The 17,384-nt window shown below is 46.3% G+C and overlaps 1 protein-coding gene across 1 annotated transcript; it reads right to left on the bottom strand.

The window, feature by feature from the left end:
- Window positions 1-2,308: 2,308 nt before the first annotated feature.
- On the bottom strand, window positions 2,309-4,499 carry LOC136542361 (dof zinc finger protein 2-like). Its single transcript, XM_066534754.1, has one exon. The coding sequence runs from the start codon at window positions 4,248-4,250 to the stop codon at window positions 3,174-3,176; it is 1,077 nt and encodes a 358-aa protein (XP_066390851.1). The 5' UTR covers window positions 4,251-4,499; the 3' UTR covers window positions 2,309-3,173.
- Between the last annotated feature and the right edge of the window lie 12,885 nt (window positions 4,500-17,384).

Here is a 17,384-nt window from a genome sequence, read left to right as displayed (position 1 = left end):
CAGACTGCTTGATAGTTATGCTATTGCTGCCTAAGTGCCGGCCGGGCGCGCTTGATGCAATACCGTAGTCTTCAAAAACCTGTACCACACATGCGCACTACATGTGTAGTACCTACGTATTTGCTAGCTGGATCTCTACATACAGTCCATCAAATGATATTCATCAATTACCCAATATGTTAATCGATCAATGAGTGCAGATCATCAGTATTAACTGCTACTCCCAATTTGCCAAATATGTTTCAACAACCCGATCGAACCAAAAAATGCAGCATGCATGTATCAAAATTAGATTCAGCATCCTTGCGTATATGCGTCAAATATATATTATCCAGACCTTATATGTGTGTGTGTGTTAATATATGACTATTGTAACATCAATATTATTGTTATCACCTGTAGTCTCCAGAAGCCGAAATACTTGATAATAATCTTTCTGTTGTTTTTCCTTTTTATTATAGCAAACAGAAGGGGAGTTGGTAGCATGAATACACATTCTAATCAACAGTAATTTCACTGCACTACTGATCGAGTTTATGCAAATTTGCAACAAATTTGTGTTACCAATTTGCGTATATGATATGTATCTATAACAGACTTTCTTTTTTCACTTCCTCTGTTCTTTTTTATATGTCGTATTAGCTTTGTCCTAAGTCAAACATTTCTATCTTTGACCATCAATTTTAAGAAATCTATATGTAGTTTCACAACATGTAAATTATATATTATGAAAATATTTATCATCGTGAATCTAAAAACAAATCTTATGTTGTTAACATGTGTATAGATTTTCTTGAAATTGATGATCAATGTTACAAATGTTTGACTTAGGATAAAGCTAATACATACGATATGTTAAAAGAATGGATTATACTATTAGAGGGAGTATCACTTACGTTTTTTTAGAAACAGTATCACTTATCAGTTATATATGCATGCATGCGCCTGGGCCGCACAGGGAGGAAATAATAGGCCCCAGGTTGGAGACATTATGATAAATCAAACTTCCACACTATCCCAGACGTCTGCATGCATGCCAACTGCTCTCAAAGAGAAGAGAAGAGAAGAGAGTATATAACTTTGATGACTGAAACTAGCAAGTCATTCTGACAGAAAGATTTATACAGAGATATACTGAGAGAGTAACTTTGATGACTGAAACTAGCAAGTCATTCTGACAGAAAGATTTATACAGACATATACTGTGTTATAGCAGTGTGTCCAATCCCCTTTCTAATTAATACTACTCCAGCTACAAACTGAATCAGCACACAGACTATCCACATCAACGGAGGACTGAATGTGATCCGATCGATGGATGGAAAACGTATAGCATCTAGAAGACTAGAATCATTTAGCGGAAAAAGGGTATAGTTCTTCATAAGTTCCGAGTTACTTTTCTTGTAGTTCGTTTCCAAAGAGGAGGGAACATGTCAGCATCAAATTGCCATTTGGACTATATATGTTCCTAACCAGCAAATATTCATTGTCCAAGAACACTAGCAAAATTGGTAAACTTGCTATGCTAGCATAGAAAGCACAGGACAGGGAAAAAGAACACAAATGTTACTACAAAAGGCTAATAATTTGACAGATTTTTTTTTTGAAAGGAATGAACTAGAAACCCTACAAGCTACATACTCTCACTACTTTTTCCCTCTCTTTAATTTGAAGCTCCAAGACATGCATATAAATTGTTTTTTCCACTGTTTTTTCCCTTCCACCTCGATACTTTTTTCCCCTGTGATGCTAGTTCATATGCAAGTATGCATGTATCGGTGAGAAAATGGCTGCGCTACATACTATACTAGCATCAAAATGCAGCTCGAAGAAGTTGCTACAAGACGTACACGCAGGTAAGAACAAGTGCAGTAGCCATATTTTTATGTCTGCAGCAGCAAGAAACGAGCTAGATGAGGCCGCCGGGCACAAAAGATTCTGCATCACACAAGCATGATAGAAGATTCTGCATCACACAAGCATGATAACTTGAGTGCACTGCCGTTGGAATCCTATGATCATGTAACAAAAAAGAAAGGTACACATACTCCTTGTATACGGAGAGAGAGAGAGAGAGAGCGCCATAGTAGTAGCTAGCATAGCAAGGAGCACAGAATTCAAAGATCAGATCATGCACTCACACTCGCGCATGAAAAAGAGAGCAAAGACGATAAAGCTGCAGCGCATCACCAAAAGTGAGACACACATCCATGCACTAAAAGTGATGGAGGAGTAGCACACAGCATGCAGTATTGCAGTAGTAGTAGCAGTGTGGCACTGGCACCACTACTCAGAGGGCATATCTATGTACCATCATGAGAAGTGCCAGATGTTTAAATTTCTCATAACTCACAAAGCCATCATAATTCGTACAAGCCAAGTTTGAACAAAACCCCCCAGAAAGGAGAATTAATTCCACTCTACAATTGGAAGAAAGAAAGAAAGAAGAAAACTTGATGCATGAACCCGGCCTTGACAACTCTAATGCATGAGAACTCAAAAACAGTTCTCTAATTCAGCTGCAAAAGGTGTAGAAAGTACTAGTATTACTTGTACATCTAGAGACTTCTTCCCAAATCCATGGTAGAGAGAGAGAGAGAGAGTAATAACCAATTAAACACACTGATTTAAAATGCCGAGATGAGAGAGAGAGAGATAGAGAGGCTCATGACTTGCACCATGATCTCTCATGGGCCACCATAGCTATTGTATCCCCACACACCACATGCCCTATGTACAAAACACCAAAGGAGAAGCTAGCCAAGAAGTAGCAAATCAAGTAGTGTCATGGCAGCACTGCACTTACACTTCTTGGCTTCGTCTTTGCTCTCTCTAGCTCCCCATGGTCTCATGATCTCCTCCTCCTAAATCCATGCACGCTAGCTGTTGACGGCCTTGATCATCGCTCGACGGCGAAGACCATAGATCCGATGAAGAAGTTGAGACTCGGCGAAGAAATCCTCTTGAAATATTGGATCATTGTTTGATTTGTCTAATTTTCTGCCCTATGAAGTGGTGAGATGATCTAGCTCTCTTCATTCTTCCACAGTGCTCTCTCTCGCATCTCAGCTTTCCCCACAAATTACATGTTATTTTAGTCAAGAAAAAATTAACCAGAAAATTAAGGTAAAAAAAAACAAAGTTAACGAGGCCAGCAGGACAGCCACAGGCGGCTAGAAGAGCGTGGCAATGGAGGATCCGCAGTTGGCGAGGTCTGGCCACGCCGCGGCAGCGCCGCCAATGCCGCCGTTGCCCCAGTACATGAACGAGGAGGGGACGATTGTTGGCGCCGTGGAGGTGGAGCTAACCACGGGGTTCATGGACGCGGCCGCGGCGGCCATGAGCGCGTCGGACGCGATGACGTTGGCGTCGACGTTGGACGACGACGGCGTCGGCAGCTCCCAGCTGGCGCTCTGCTGGTCTCCGGGCGCCAGCTTCTGCTGGTGATCCCCGGCGCCGGCGACCTCCGCCTTGACGTGCAGCTCCTCCAGCCCCGGCACGAGGGAGCTGGACAGCAGCGGCGCATAGAAGCTGTCCATGATCCCGCCCGCGCCAGCAGCCCCGGCGGCGTCCTGCATCCACGGCTTGAGCTGGATCTGAGCGCCGGCGCCTCCGTAGCCGAGGCCTAGCAGGTGGTCCACCTGCGTCTGCTGCTGCTGCTGCTGCTGCATCTCGTAGGCGGTCGCCTCCGAGGAGACCACCGACTGCATGGCCGCCTGGAAGAGACCGAGGTGGTCACCGCCAGAGCCGGCGGTCCCGAGGAGGAACGACGCGAGCGAGGCGCCCCCGGGCAGGCCCAGCGCCGAGGTCAGCGACGGCAGGGACCCCGGCGGCTGCGGGAGGGACAGCGTCGACGCCGCCGAGGATGACGTGACGGCAGCCGCGGCGGCGGCTGCAGCGGCGGAGGCGGAGGAGGAGGACCCGTTCCTCCCGCCGGCCCCGCCGCTGCTCCTGGAGCGCTTGTTCTTGCGGCAGCCCCCGCCGACGGGGACGTTGCGGAGCGTGCCCCCGCGCGTCCAGTAGCGCTTGCACGCCTTGCAGAAGTGCCGCGGCTGCGACAACGAGTAGTTGTTGTAGTAGCAGAACTTGGTGTTGGCCGAGTCGCAGCGCGGGCACCGCAGCGCCTCGGCGCGCGGGTCGGCGACCGGCGCCCCCGCGGCGCCTGCCCCGACCCCGCTCCTGGCGGCCCCAGCGGCCGGCGCCCCCGCCGCCGGCTGCTGCACAGCCGTCGTACCCCCCGCGCCAGCCATCTGTATCTCTCTCTACTAGTCTGCCGCCCGCCTCACAGCACAGGTCGACGTGCGCAGCTGAGCTGAAATCGGCCGCGCCGGTCGAGCTAGCTAGCTAGCCTCCGGTGATCGATCGATCCGCGCGTGGAGAGCGCGAGCGAGAGAGAGAGGAAAGGAGAGTAGGGAGATGCGTGGGTGGTGGAATGGAGCAAGTGAGGCGCTAGGAGAATCGGAGCGGAGAGGAAGGGTGGGTGGGGTTTTCAGGGGGAAGGTTCGCTGACAAGAGCTACAAAACAAAGCGGGCGTGCAGCAGGAGTATTATTGAGCGCTGATGGCGATACTATGCACTAGAAATACCGGCCGCCTCCGTCCGCTGCTCAGCGAAGCACAACAGCAACCAAGGTTTTCATTTTCGAAAATTAAAATTTATCGGGGTCACAGATAAAGAGAATAAACATGATATATTAGAAATATTGGACCAAATTTAAATAAAATTTAATTTGAATTTAAGTAAATTTAAATAAATTTAAACAAAATTTGTAGAAAAAAAATAGACATTTCGTTATCGGCACCTACGGATAAAGAGGATATATCGAAAATATCAGGAAATTTCGGCCGATATTGGAAACCATGACAGCAACCACTTCGCTGCTCCCAAGCGCCATGAAACTGGGGATCGAGCGGCGAGAGAGAAGGGGCCGCACGACGTGTCTAACCTAGCTAGTTCTAGGGGGTGTTTGGTTGGCCCTTCTAAATTTCAGTCGTTGTCCCATCGGATGTTTGGACACATGTATGGAGTATTAAATATAGACTAATTACGAAACTAATTACATAGTTTGCGACTAATTTGCGAGACGAATCTTTTGAGTCTAATTAGTTCATGATTTGACAATGTTTTGCTATAGTAAACATGTGCTAATGACGGATTAATTAGGATTAAAAAATTCGTCTCGTGGAGTACTGACGGATTATGTAATTTGTTTTTTTATTAGTATCCGAACACTACATACAACATGCTTCCGACACACCTCCTAAATTTTAGTAACTGGATCCAAACACCCCTTTATAGCCACCCCCGACGAAGACGTGACCAACAGACCAAGGCTGCACGGGTATATATATATATATATATATATATATATATATATATATATATATATATATATATATATATATATATATATATATATATGAATGGCAACGTATCAGGTGCAAACCAACAGTGTGTAAACTTGAAAACTACCGATCAGAACCACTGGGTACTGATTTAATAGATAGGGTGAGGAGGCTTAAGCGCAAAAAAAATCCAACATCTCACCACATCCATTGAATCAGCATCTAATGGTCCTGATTGGTAGTTTCTAAGTTTGTATAGGTTTATTGATTTGCACCTAATACGTTGCCATATATGTATATATGTTGCTCGGAAGCGAATGAGCGATAAGGTTCAGGTAGGCTTGTGGTATACGTATACGCGCGAGCGGTGGTGTGTGTTTATATATATGTCAAAGGAATGTCGGGGGTGGTTATTAGTGTATGTATGTGTGTCGGGTGGTGTCCCGTGTGTTTCTTATTTAACTTTTAAGTACACGTGTTTCGGGTGTATTTGACTGGAGCACTAGCTGGATTTAGGACTAAGCAAGGAGCTTTGCTTTTGTTTGTTATATAAGTGTGTGTTGGGTGGGGGCTGGGAGTGCATGGAAATAATGCACTATGGTGTGTCTTCTGTTTTTTTTTTCTTCACAAAACACATGGAATCTCACATATACCTACACAACCGTATGAACACATACAAATATATATATGTTACCCCTATGAGCATCTTCAATGGATTTGAAAGTTAGTTCTTGAGATTGGCCATGGGATCACCACGTACGCTTTAATGTTGACATGTGCATCGTCTATAAGTAGAAAAAAGTTAGTCATAATTATATACGAGCATCCATGTTAAGTCCTAGAGACTTTAAACCATGTAGTTAGGTTCTACCATACAGTATAATTAACTCAGTTCCCTATACAAGTCCAAAATAGTGCACAATTAGAGAGACAATGTCATTGTTGTGTATTAGTTTTTGTACCCAAAATTGGTAAAACTATTGATACTATATTGTCTTCACTCCACCAAAATAAGAGTGGTAGGTCATTTTCATTTCTCATCCATTACGAGAGAGTTTATTTTAATGATGGTATAATAACAATCCTTGTGTTATTTCACATTAATTTGAATCATGTCATTTTATATGAGGATGTCTTTGTGAATTATTAGTAGTTTGCCCCCAAATTTAACATGATTGATTGATGATTATGCACCCCATAGAACTTTAAATAATTCTTTTGTGCTATATTTTTATATGACACAAATATAGTATTATATATTCCAAATAATAAATCATATTGTAATAGAACAATAGAAGGAATCTGGCAAAAGAGAGGGAGCTACTAAGGTCCTGCTTGGTTGGGTTTCAAAACTTGCCCAGCCAAAATTAAGCCATCCTATAAATTTTGGAAATCAATTTGTTTACTGCCGAAAAATTGGCGCACCAATATTTATGGCTAAAATCATAGTAAAGTCACTAGAAACTTCTTTAATCTCAAAGAGGGAAAAGTGGTTGTTGTCATGTCATGGCACTCAACCAAATGCTTGTCTAAATTGTTTGCCCTAACTTTCGGAAGGCTTGATCTTGGCAAGTCTAAATTTTGGCTTCATGTGGTTTTGGTTGGACAATTTTTAGAAACCAAGCAAGCAAGCTCTAACCCTTATCACCTTTAAATATAATACACCACTCATCCTTCAGGTGCTGAAATCTCGAAAGATTTCAGACACTAACATAAGAACACCAGCAATAGCAGAGTTGCTATTGGAAGGGGTAGGGTTACAAGGTTTTGCGATCATGGATTTGAGGTGACCGCGGGCACTACTGGTGAAAGAGGTGGACAACGGACAAGACAACAACACGGGGCACACTGCCCCTAGGCACGGGTGGTGGAGGACGATAATTTGGGCGGTAACTGGAGCGGCCTTGGTGGTGGGAACAATGTCGAGGATGGCAGTAAGGTAGTAGGATGTGCGCACTTGTGGAAGAAAGTTGGGTTGACAAAAGTAGAGGAAGAAGAAGAAAAGTACACGTGTTTGTACTGTACGATCCGAAATCAACGGCCCGGATTTGTCTCCTGCTTGCTTGAAACAAGAAGCAAAAGAAGAAAACAAATATGTGTGACCCGGACAACAAGCTAAGTTTGACTTGCATGTCGTTTTGTTTTGTGGTAAAAAAAACTGTCAGTTAAAACTTAAAACTGACTCTCGAGAGAGTTCTATAAGACTGAGGATCAGATATAGTTTACCATATCATGCAGTGACTGAACTAGTAGGGACATGGAGAATCAGCTCGATACCTATATGGCAGTACCATCTAGCAACGCATCGAATAATCGGTGATATTGAGGCATTGATCGAATCGAGCGCGTGGTCAAAAAGCAAAGGGAAAGGAATCGATGCCTGTCGCTGATTAGTTACCGAACCGAAGAAGGAAGCACAGTCCTCACCGATCACCACAAACTTGTTTACACACTGCATATATACTATTTCACCGCGTGTAAGGCTGGTGAATGCGTGCATGCATGGCTCGATCCACCGCTGTCCTTGGCGCGTACACTTCGTACAATTGTGCCGAACCAACCAACACATACATCTCCTTGACTCGAAAGGGCAGCTGCCAACCCTCTCAGATGTTACACACGCAACATAGGCATTATAATTGTCCTGGTGTGTGCAGTGCCTGCATGCACGACCCACAATAATCCGGTAATATATAGGACCACTGCTCACATATATGTATAGGGGCGGAGCCATGAATTTGATATAGGGAGCCATTGTCAACAGCAAAAAAAAAAATATATAGAGAATTGTATACACACATAGAGGCTGTTTGGTTACCGGCCTTGTTTGCCTCGCCTAGGCTTCGGTGGCCACAAGAAAGCTGGCGGGCCGTTTAGTTCGTAATTAATCTGAGGCACGCCACACGATCTTCAGTTCATTTCCAGCACAATTCTCGCCACAGTTATGGCGTTGTTTTCCTACGCCACAGAGTGTGGTGCCACACTGTGTGGCCGGCAGCCAAACGGGCTCAAAAGCCTCACTTTAGCGAGAAGATTACAACACTTGTAGCATTCTATTACTCAAACATATTTATGTTTTACACGAAAGGAAAATAAGACCAGTTCACTTAAATATCTTCATTAGTATAATAGCTAGAGAGGATATTAAAGGAAAATTACAATCATAGGGGTGTTTGCCCCCTTCTCTCACCGGCTCTGTGTATATATATACTCTCATAGGACACACAGAGACTGAGATATTGATAGTATAATATATTTTCATAATAAGTTTATTTGGAGATACAAATATTAATATTATTTTCTATACAATAAATTGGTCAAACTTAAAAGAGACTGACTCATCGAGCAAGTTGTGAACTTTTTTTGGGATGGACGGAGTGCATATTCCATAAGTTTTTGTGATTCTATCCAGGTGATGTACATTTTTCACCCTCAAACTTGCGCGGTAGTATGACTTTATTAAACTTAAACTGCTAAACCGGATAACAAACGCCCTCCAATTATCAAACCGAAGAAATTTAATCCTCGTGCTAGTTTTAAAGGTGGGTTTCTATTTTTTTAAAAATAATAAATTTTGATTTAGTATCTAAAAATTCATAAATGATTTATTTTACCAGGAAATATGAAACTAGTATTAGTTTTTTTTTCTAACAAATATTCTCTACTTGTTTATGATCTATATATTGGTATTTAGAATTGGTTTATTTTTGTTGCTTTTTTGCTTATAGTTGCACTCATTTTTTATCTAAAACAAGTAAGATCCAAATAACTCTAAATATAGCACCAACAAACAGAAGACATTTTTAGAAGAAAACTAGAACTAGTTTCATATTTTCCTAATTTAGAATAGATTAATTATGAATTTTTAGATATCAAACTAGATTATATTATTATTTAAGAATAGAAAACCACTTTTGAAGCCAACTAGAGGTCCAAATTTGTTTGATTTTTTGCAGTTAGTGGGTGTGTGTTACCCGGTTTCATAAAGGTTGAAAATCAAACTAAGCTGTAAGCTAAAGATTAAATACTTTACCCGGTTTCAAAGTGAATGCATATTTATGATATATATGTTACTATAACTCATGGTGATATATACCTTAATGTTATAGTAAATTACTTAGAAGAAGTTACAGTAATCTCGTAAATTAGTACAGTTGTTATGGTAACATGGTAACTGAAAGTGGCCATAGTATGTCGAGCTACACTACAGTACCTCTCATTCTCTCTCTCTTATATACATGAGAAGTTATAATAATCTCATAAATTAGTACAGTGTTGTTATGGTAACATGGTAGGTTTCAGTGGCCATAGTATGTCGAGCTATAGTACACTACATCTCACTCTCTCTATATACATGAATAACCAATAGTGCACCTATCATCAGCTAGCTCGACTGTATAGCATCAGGACGTACGTACTAACCCATAGTGGACAGGTACATATATAAGCTAGATAAACACACATGCCTGTTCAATTCGCTTCGCTGATAAGCCATGATTGAAAGTATTATTTGCTCATTAGCTGATTTGGTGTGAGAAAAAAATACTATTCATTAACTGAAAAAAATACGGCTTATAAGTCAGCTTGGTACCACGTATAATGTAATGTAAACTAATTTTGGTACTACATACTAGTGGGCACGCAGTGCATCAGTGGGAATCCCGAGGCCCCGGCCAAAGTTTTTCGCGGCTCCCGAGAAGAACAATTCCTCGCTGTCGCAGTCATTGCCCTCTCACACTCTGTCCCTTTTTTTTTCCTCCTGTGCGCATGTCGTCCTTTGCCCATACCTGCCCTGTATTTTACACGTAGTAGTAGATGGAGCCCTGCCCTGCCCTGCCCTGCCTGGTGGTTAGTTTATCGCATGGCTTTTGCCGCGAGCTGCTAGCTAGCTTAGGGCCCGGACGGCCGGCCGGTGCCAAGCAACAAGCAAGGGACGACGATGACCGGCGAGGCACGGAGATGATGCTAATTCGCCTGGAGGGAAAACGACAAGAGGCGGCGTCGGCGTCCACGTCGGCGTATACGTGGCGACGGGGCCGGCGTCCTAGCTGGCTGGCTGGTGCTGGGACCGACCGATGGATCGAGGCACACTGTAGCGTGGTCAGTCTGGGCAACCGCTTCCAGCTGGTGCAGAGATCATCGACGCGAGCGAACGAACGGGTCGTGGCGCGCCTCGGTGCGGAATGCGGGTTGGTTGCATTGCATGGGTTGGTTCCAGCGGGCGGGTGAGGTCGAGAGCGAGGGGCCGGCCGGCCGTTAGGCCTACGCGGTGGTGGCCGGTGGTAGTGGTGGTGGTGCACACACAGCAGGCGTGCGTGCCTGCTGCTGCGTGGGTCGGCCTGGCGCGCACACGCACCACACAGACAGCGCATGTGGACAGCCTAGCTTGCTCGATCGCGCGCGCGCGCACTACTCACTCTCTCCGATCGATCCACCACGTACGTCTCGTCACGTACTCTCGCTCGCTTCGACGCTAGCTCCCTGCTCCCTAGTGAGCCATGCACGCAGCAGGCAGCCTCTGCAGCTCCAGCTACACCTTGCTGCTGCTTCTGCGCGCCGCATCTGCGTGCATGGCGCATGTACGTGCCGGCCAGCGGCCATCGTAGCGTGCGATCGATCGATCGAGAGGTAGCTGCTTGCTAGCAAGCTCGATATCAGAAGATGATGAGTGAGTGGGACTGTGGGATAGACAGAGAGAAAGAGAGAGACTGTGGATTATTGTGATATATATAAGCAGGAGCTAGCTGGAGGAGCGAGGAGGCGGCAGGACACTGCTACTAGCTCGCTACTGGAGGCACAGCGAGTTTGGTATCTACCAGTTTTGTCGCTGACACGCTGCATGCAAGCACGCAACAAGGGCCGCCGGGACCAACGATGGACGACCCCATCTCTCTCTCTCTCTCTCTCTCCTGTCGTCCTCCTGTGTGCGTGGAAGTCTTGCTGCGTACTGTACTACTCGGCCAGAGATCGAGGGAGAGAGAGGAGAGAGAGAGAGAGAGGACCGACGCTGTGTACTGCGGCCGTCACTGTGTGTGTGGCCGATGGAGTACCCGGTGCACTGTGCGCCTGCAGTGCGCAGTGGTTGGTGCCCTCGATCGGGTACGACCGGCGTACGCGTGCAATACCAGGGTCCAGGGCTTCGTCGCTGACGCAATAGTAAAGATTCGGTCGCCAGCGCCTCTCGCCTCTCTCTCGGCCTCGCGCGAGAGACGACCCCCCGGCCCTGCGCCGGCCTAACTAGCCTAGCCAGCTAGTACTAACCATACCCACCCACCCTCTGGCCGCTAGCTCGCGTCGTCTCATTCGTCGTTCTCCTCTGAGCGCATGACAATCCTTCGATTCAGAGCCCCTGCCACCGTATCTCGTTCGACGAACGAACAGTGCTATGCTCTCAGCGAAACGGACGGGGACTTTTACCATTTATACCCTAGCTACGACCTCTCTCCTCCTTTCTTTTGGTCCCGTTTGATTTTCTGATATAGGGCCTGTGTGGTACAATTTATAAGCTGTTTATGGTCAAAATAAGCTGAAATCAACAGTCAAACGCCATGTTTTTCAGTAGCTTATTCTGGCCACGCTTATTCCCACAGCTCCCATTTGTACTAAAAAGCAGAAGCTGGATCAGACCAGCTTATTTTGACCACCAAGCTATCAATATCATATACATTTTGCGATCTAGCTAGTTTCAAAGGTGGTTTTGTATTTTCTAAAAACAACTAAAAATGATTCATTTTCTAAAAATTCATAACTAATTTCTTTAAGATTGGAAAATTATGAAACATGTACCAACTTTTTTATAAAACTATGGTGTCGGATGTGTATTTTCTATTTCAGTGTTCGATCTGGATTTGTTCACATCTTAATTTTACTTGTTACTACTGTTTTATTGCTCGTACTCATGCTTATTTTGTATTTAAATCATCATTTTGTTCTATTTCAATTCTTGAGGTCAATTGCATACTCCAAACAAAGTACCAAATATGTTGGAGTCAACTCAACCTAATGCTGTGTTTGGTTATCTTTTCGAAAGTGCTTCTGTTGCCACAAAAACAGAAAGCCAAGTGTTGATGCAGCATAGAAAATTGATGCAGCACTTTGCTCGGGTCCAACGACTCTGGCCGAGACTACAAGTAAAAAATGAAGGTATGTTCTCTACATGCGTATAGCTGATGGAAAACCCACATAAAAATCCACCTCCTCCTCCTCACTAACCCTCCCGTTCTCCTTCCTCCCAACCACAAATTTTCTTCACCTCACCTGTTTTCCCCACTTGGCTACTCAGACATTCTGTAGGCTGCCACCCAGTGGCGGAGCCAAGGGGGGCTTGTAGGGGCCAATGCCCCCCCTAACATATCACACCCAAAAAAATTACTAGTATAACTTTATAATTTTTATTTATATTAAAAGAGAGAATATAACAAAATTCTTGTCATATGTACCTATTAATATTTTCTATATAATAAAATCATACAAACCACTACTATACAAAATCACTTATATGAACACATTCAAGAGACACTAGATAATAAAGTCCTCCCTATAAGCACATCCGAAAAACTGGACCGCTATATCTTAAGATTTATGAAATCATCATAGAGCCTTGGTGTCAACGGGCATGTTGCCTAGCACTGAAAGAATAGCTCCTTAAATCCTAGTCCTTGAATACATCTATAAGAAAATGCAAGCCAAGTCAATGAATTGACCCAGACAATCACCACGAGGAAACATAACCAGTTGTAAGCTATGCTCAATTTCTATAAATTGGATCTTTGTAGCTAGTCCCCCCAATGTATAATTCAATTCCTGGCTCCACCACTGTTGCCACCCCATCGGCCTCAGCCTCCAGCCGACAGTCGCGCCTTCCATGCTCCCCAAGCCACCGGTCGCCGCACCACAGGCCGCCGATTCCCTCTCCCTCGCGTGCAGTGACGGCCTAAGCACGGGGTAGACACTCGAGCCGTGGTGGCGGCGACACACAGACATGCGCAAAGGCATGGCAGGGGCAACGGCGTAGGGGCACATGCTGTGGCGAGGATGCGGGCGGGCGTGGGGACGCACGGTGACGACGATCCGAGCGTGACCGTCTGTCCCAGTATGGCACAGACCCGCTAGACCGCCATGTCCATTAGGCCGGCATGGCACGAGTAAGAGGCCATATGGCCGTGCCTGGACCGTGAGTGCAACACGACGTGCGGCAGCCCCGCCCAGCACGGCTAGGCCATATATATAGTGCCTAATCAGGTAGTGTATATATTAGTGTCATATCGATCTAATAGTATTAGTATCGTGCTAAGGTCGTGCCATTCATTTAAGTAACCATCTATGTAAGTCGTCAAATGGTCTTTGTTATGATCCATACTTGGGAGACTTGGAGTAATAAAATGTATCCAAATCCGACCGTATCTCAGTCCAATCCCAATCCCAGTATGAATGCACGTACACAAATGCAAGCCTGTAACCGACACGAAGGTATCTTTGACGTACGTACGGCGGCCGTTTTTGCCACTATATCCATCCAGGCCAGCTCCTGCTCCTCTTTGCTAGATAGTTTGACCGCTGCTGCTGCCTCATGCATGTCTCAGAGAGCAGCAAGACTATAGACTAAAAGCAATGCAAACTTCTCAATAGTTTAGTCTTGTGTCTCTCATGGACAAAATAGAAAAGAACACGAGTCTGTTCTCTATTGTGCTTACTCCCTCTGTGCAAAAAAAAAAAAAAACATACAATTCTAGCTCTGAAAGTGGACACATGTCTAGATTCAAAGCTAGAATGAGCTATAGCGTCGTCGCAGAGCGAGAAATTGAGCCGTGGAAGGAAATAGATGCATGGCGCTCCTGTGCTGTGTAGCATCCCGAGACGATCGATTACCACCAACCGGGAATCATTTGTTCCACTAGGAGAGGAGAGAGAGAGAGAGGGTCAGAGACTCAGAGGGGGGTGCTACTGCAAGTGCTTGCAGTGCCCGGAGAGGCAGCCGACAAGGCAATCAGGCGCGCCCCGATCCTCGTCCGTCCTCCTAGTAGGTAAGGCAAGGCAGGGGCGAGCAGCAAGGCGCCGGGCCGGCCGGAATAAAACCACCGGGCTCGCGGACAAGCCGGAAACCAACACGAGAGAATCCGCGCTGCAAACGCATGCACGCACCCCGTCGTCGTCTGCAGAGCGGCAGGCAGGCAGCACGCACGTACGCGTAGGTACGCACGCACGACGCGACGCGAAGGCGGTCGAGGCCACAATGCAATGATGGGATTGGCGGCCAGCAGCCTGTTCATTTGATGAATTATTTACTATTAACTGATTTGATTGGTTTTGTATGAGAAAAAGATATTATTATAGCTTATAATCCATGGTCTTTTTTTTAAGCCTAAACTCCTAATGTACAAGTTATAGTATCTGTACTCAACACAACATATTTACACCACTACACACACCCTAGAAACTTCAACCTATACCCCTCAAACGTCGTTCTTGCAATCCACGGTCCGGTCCTATACTATCAATAAGCCGAGCCGAACAGGCGCGCCGAAACAGGCCGTGCCGCGCCGCCCGGCCTGCCCCGTCCGGCCAACCTGGGACGTGTCGGCCGGGGACTCTCAGTGCAAAGCTATCAAGGGCCATCTCAATGCAGTCTCCACTACCACGACTTCGTACGAAAACAGGCGCGCCGACCGGCCGTTTTGCCCGCTCTGAAAGTTCCGTGGTGCGTGGAGACGAAGAAGGGACACGATCGATCGATAGGTAGAGACCGAGCGCGCGCGTCGTTCTGACGACTGATGAGGCAGCACCGTACCGCACCAGCACCAGTAAAAGCATCTGTATGTATGGTTGATGGTGCCATGTTTTTTGTCCATGCATGGCTGATGGTTAGTGTAATCCGATCCGCGACGAGGTGATAAGCACCAGTAGGTACTCATCCGTCCCTAAATATCTATCGTTTTCGTTTAAATAACTTTGACTAAATATATATTAAAAAATATTAATATTTATGATACATAATTAGTATTATTAATAGATATTTGAATCTAGTTTTTAATAAATTTATTTGGAGATAGAAATGTTGCACATATTTTCTATAAATCGAGTCAGAGTTATCCACTACTACACAATAGCTTTGTAGGGGCGGCTCTAGAGGCTTTGTAGGGGCGGTTTGCTCAGCCGCCCCTACCCAATCGTCTCTACAAATTATGTATTTGTAGGGACGGTTTTCAGACCGCCCTTACAAATCGATTTGTAGAGGCGGCTGGTGTTATCAGCTGCCCCTACAAAATGATTTGTACGGACGGCGGGTAACACCAGCCGCCTCTACAAAATTTATTTGTAGGGGCAGATGTAGTACCAGCCACCCCTATAATACCTGTTTGTAGAGGTGGTTCACTCTAGAACCACCCCTACAGTACATTTTTTCGTAATTTTTTTTTTCAAATGTACAATTCAAATTCGACCCGTGTGTGTATATATATAGTTCAAATCTGAGCATATGCACAACCCAATATCATTACATCCATTATCATATTCAGATTAACCAAATTTAACAAGTTTCACAGCATCAATACACACCACGTTGCAGTGGGAGCTTATCAAAATCATACAAAAAAACTCAAGAGCATACCAAAATCATAAAATAGCTAAGTTCATCAATTCCGATAGCTTTTCCGTTGTTCTTGTTTCCTGCACATGAGTGAGCGAGAAATCAGAAGTTAGGATGATGGGTTGCAAATAAAAACCACCAGTTATGAGAAATGAAGACACAACGATCTAACGATATGTTATTGTTGCAAATTTAAACGAAAGTAGATGCCGACTTGAATAAGAAGCTAACTCATTTATATGGGAGACAAATCTATTAAAGAAAATGTGAAAAAAGAGAGGACCGGACAGCACTTACCGCCACCACCTCGGAGATGAGCTGAAGCACCGACGAAGACGGACCGGCATGGCTGCGCTAGGATTTGGCCCGACGCCACTCCACCATGTGCTGCGGCCTAGCACCGATGAAGGGGCGTTGACTGCTTGAGGAAGCACCCAAGGATCCGACCACATTAGATCTCCGCCCGCTCGCATCAGATTCAGATCCGGTCACGCCAGCCCTCAATCCACCACCGGGGACGCCACCACCCAAGATCTGCTGCTTGGAGGATGGGCTCTCCCAGGATCTGCCGTTGGGGAGCACACCCGCCCTCGATCCACCGATAGGGGACATCACCACCCTAGATCCATCGCCGGATGACAGGCCCGCCTTAGATTCATCGTCAGGGAGCGCGCCCGCCCTGGATCCACCGTCGGGGGGGGGGGGGGGGGCGTGGCCGACCTAGATCTGCTGCCTAGGGGCGCCACGCGTGCCGCCGCCATTGGTACGGGCAGGCCTTACCTTGCTGCTCCAGACTTTGGAGGGATGGCGAGGCCGCCTTGCTGGCGCTCCAGCAGATCTGCAGCAAGAGGAGTAAAAGAGGTCAGGACGGGGAGGATCTAAGCGGCCAGCGGAGAGCCAAGGCCAACCCTGGTCTCCACTCCACTCCACACGGCCTAGGAAAAGTAGGTAGTGGAGTAGGGGGTGTGCGCCCAGCCGCGAGGAGAGGGAACATGCCGGCGGTGAGAACGGCGCAGATCCGGCCGCCGGATCCGCGAACCGCGTCCGCACAGCACAGCCCGCCGGCGGAGGGGCGCACGCCTAAAATCTACAAGGACTCGGCCGGACGAGGAGGTGGCGCGTAGGCTCACCTGGAACAGCGAACGGAGCTCGACGGAGCGAGGTCGAACTTTCGCCCGTGGAGGGAGGTGGAGAGGATGGACGAGCGAGGCGTCTGGAAGCCGCGTGGTGCGGCAGAGGCCTGCGTGCTAGCAGAGGCGGCGTGGCGGATGGCGGACATCGAGATTCAGGGAGAAGCAACCGCCGGAGGTAGGACGAGGCACCCAGGATGCGGAGTCATGCTGCGGATGAGCAGCTCGTCGACGACGGCAGTAGGAAGCACGCCGTCGGGGACAAGGAGGAGGAAGAAGAAGGTGGGAAAGGGAGGAAAAAGGGTGACATAGATAGAATAGGAA

This window comes from Miscanthus floridulus, chromosome 3, assembly GCF_019320115.1.
Source record: "Miscanthus floridulus cultivar M001 chromosome 3, ASM1932011v1, whole genome shotgun sequence".
Classification (NCBI taxonomy): Eukaryota; Viridiplantae; Streptophyta; class Magnoliopsida; order Poales; family Poaceae; genus Miscanthus; species Miscanthus floridulus.
This window is presented reverse-complemented; position numbering and strand designations above follow the sequence as displayed.

Excerpts from the sequence above, each read along its gene's own strand:
- LOC136542361 (XM_066534754.1), bottom strand. The coding sequence starts at position 4,250 with ATGGCTGGCGCGGGGGGTACGACGGCTGTGCAGCAGCCGGCGGCGGGG.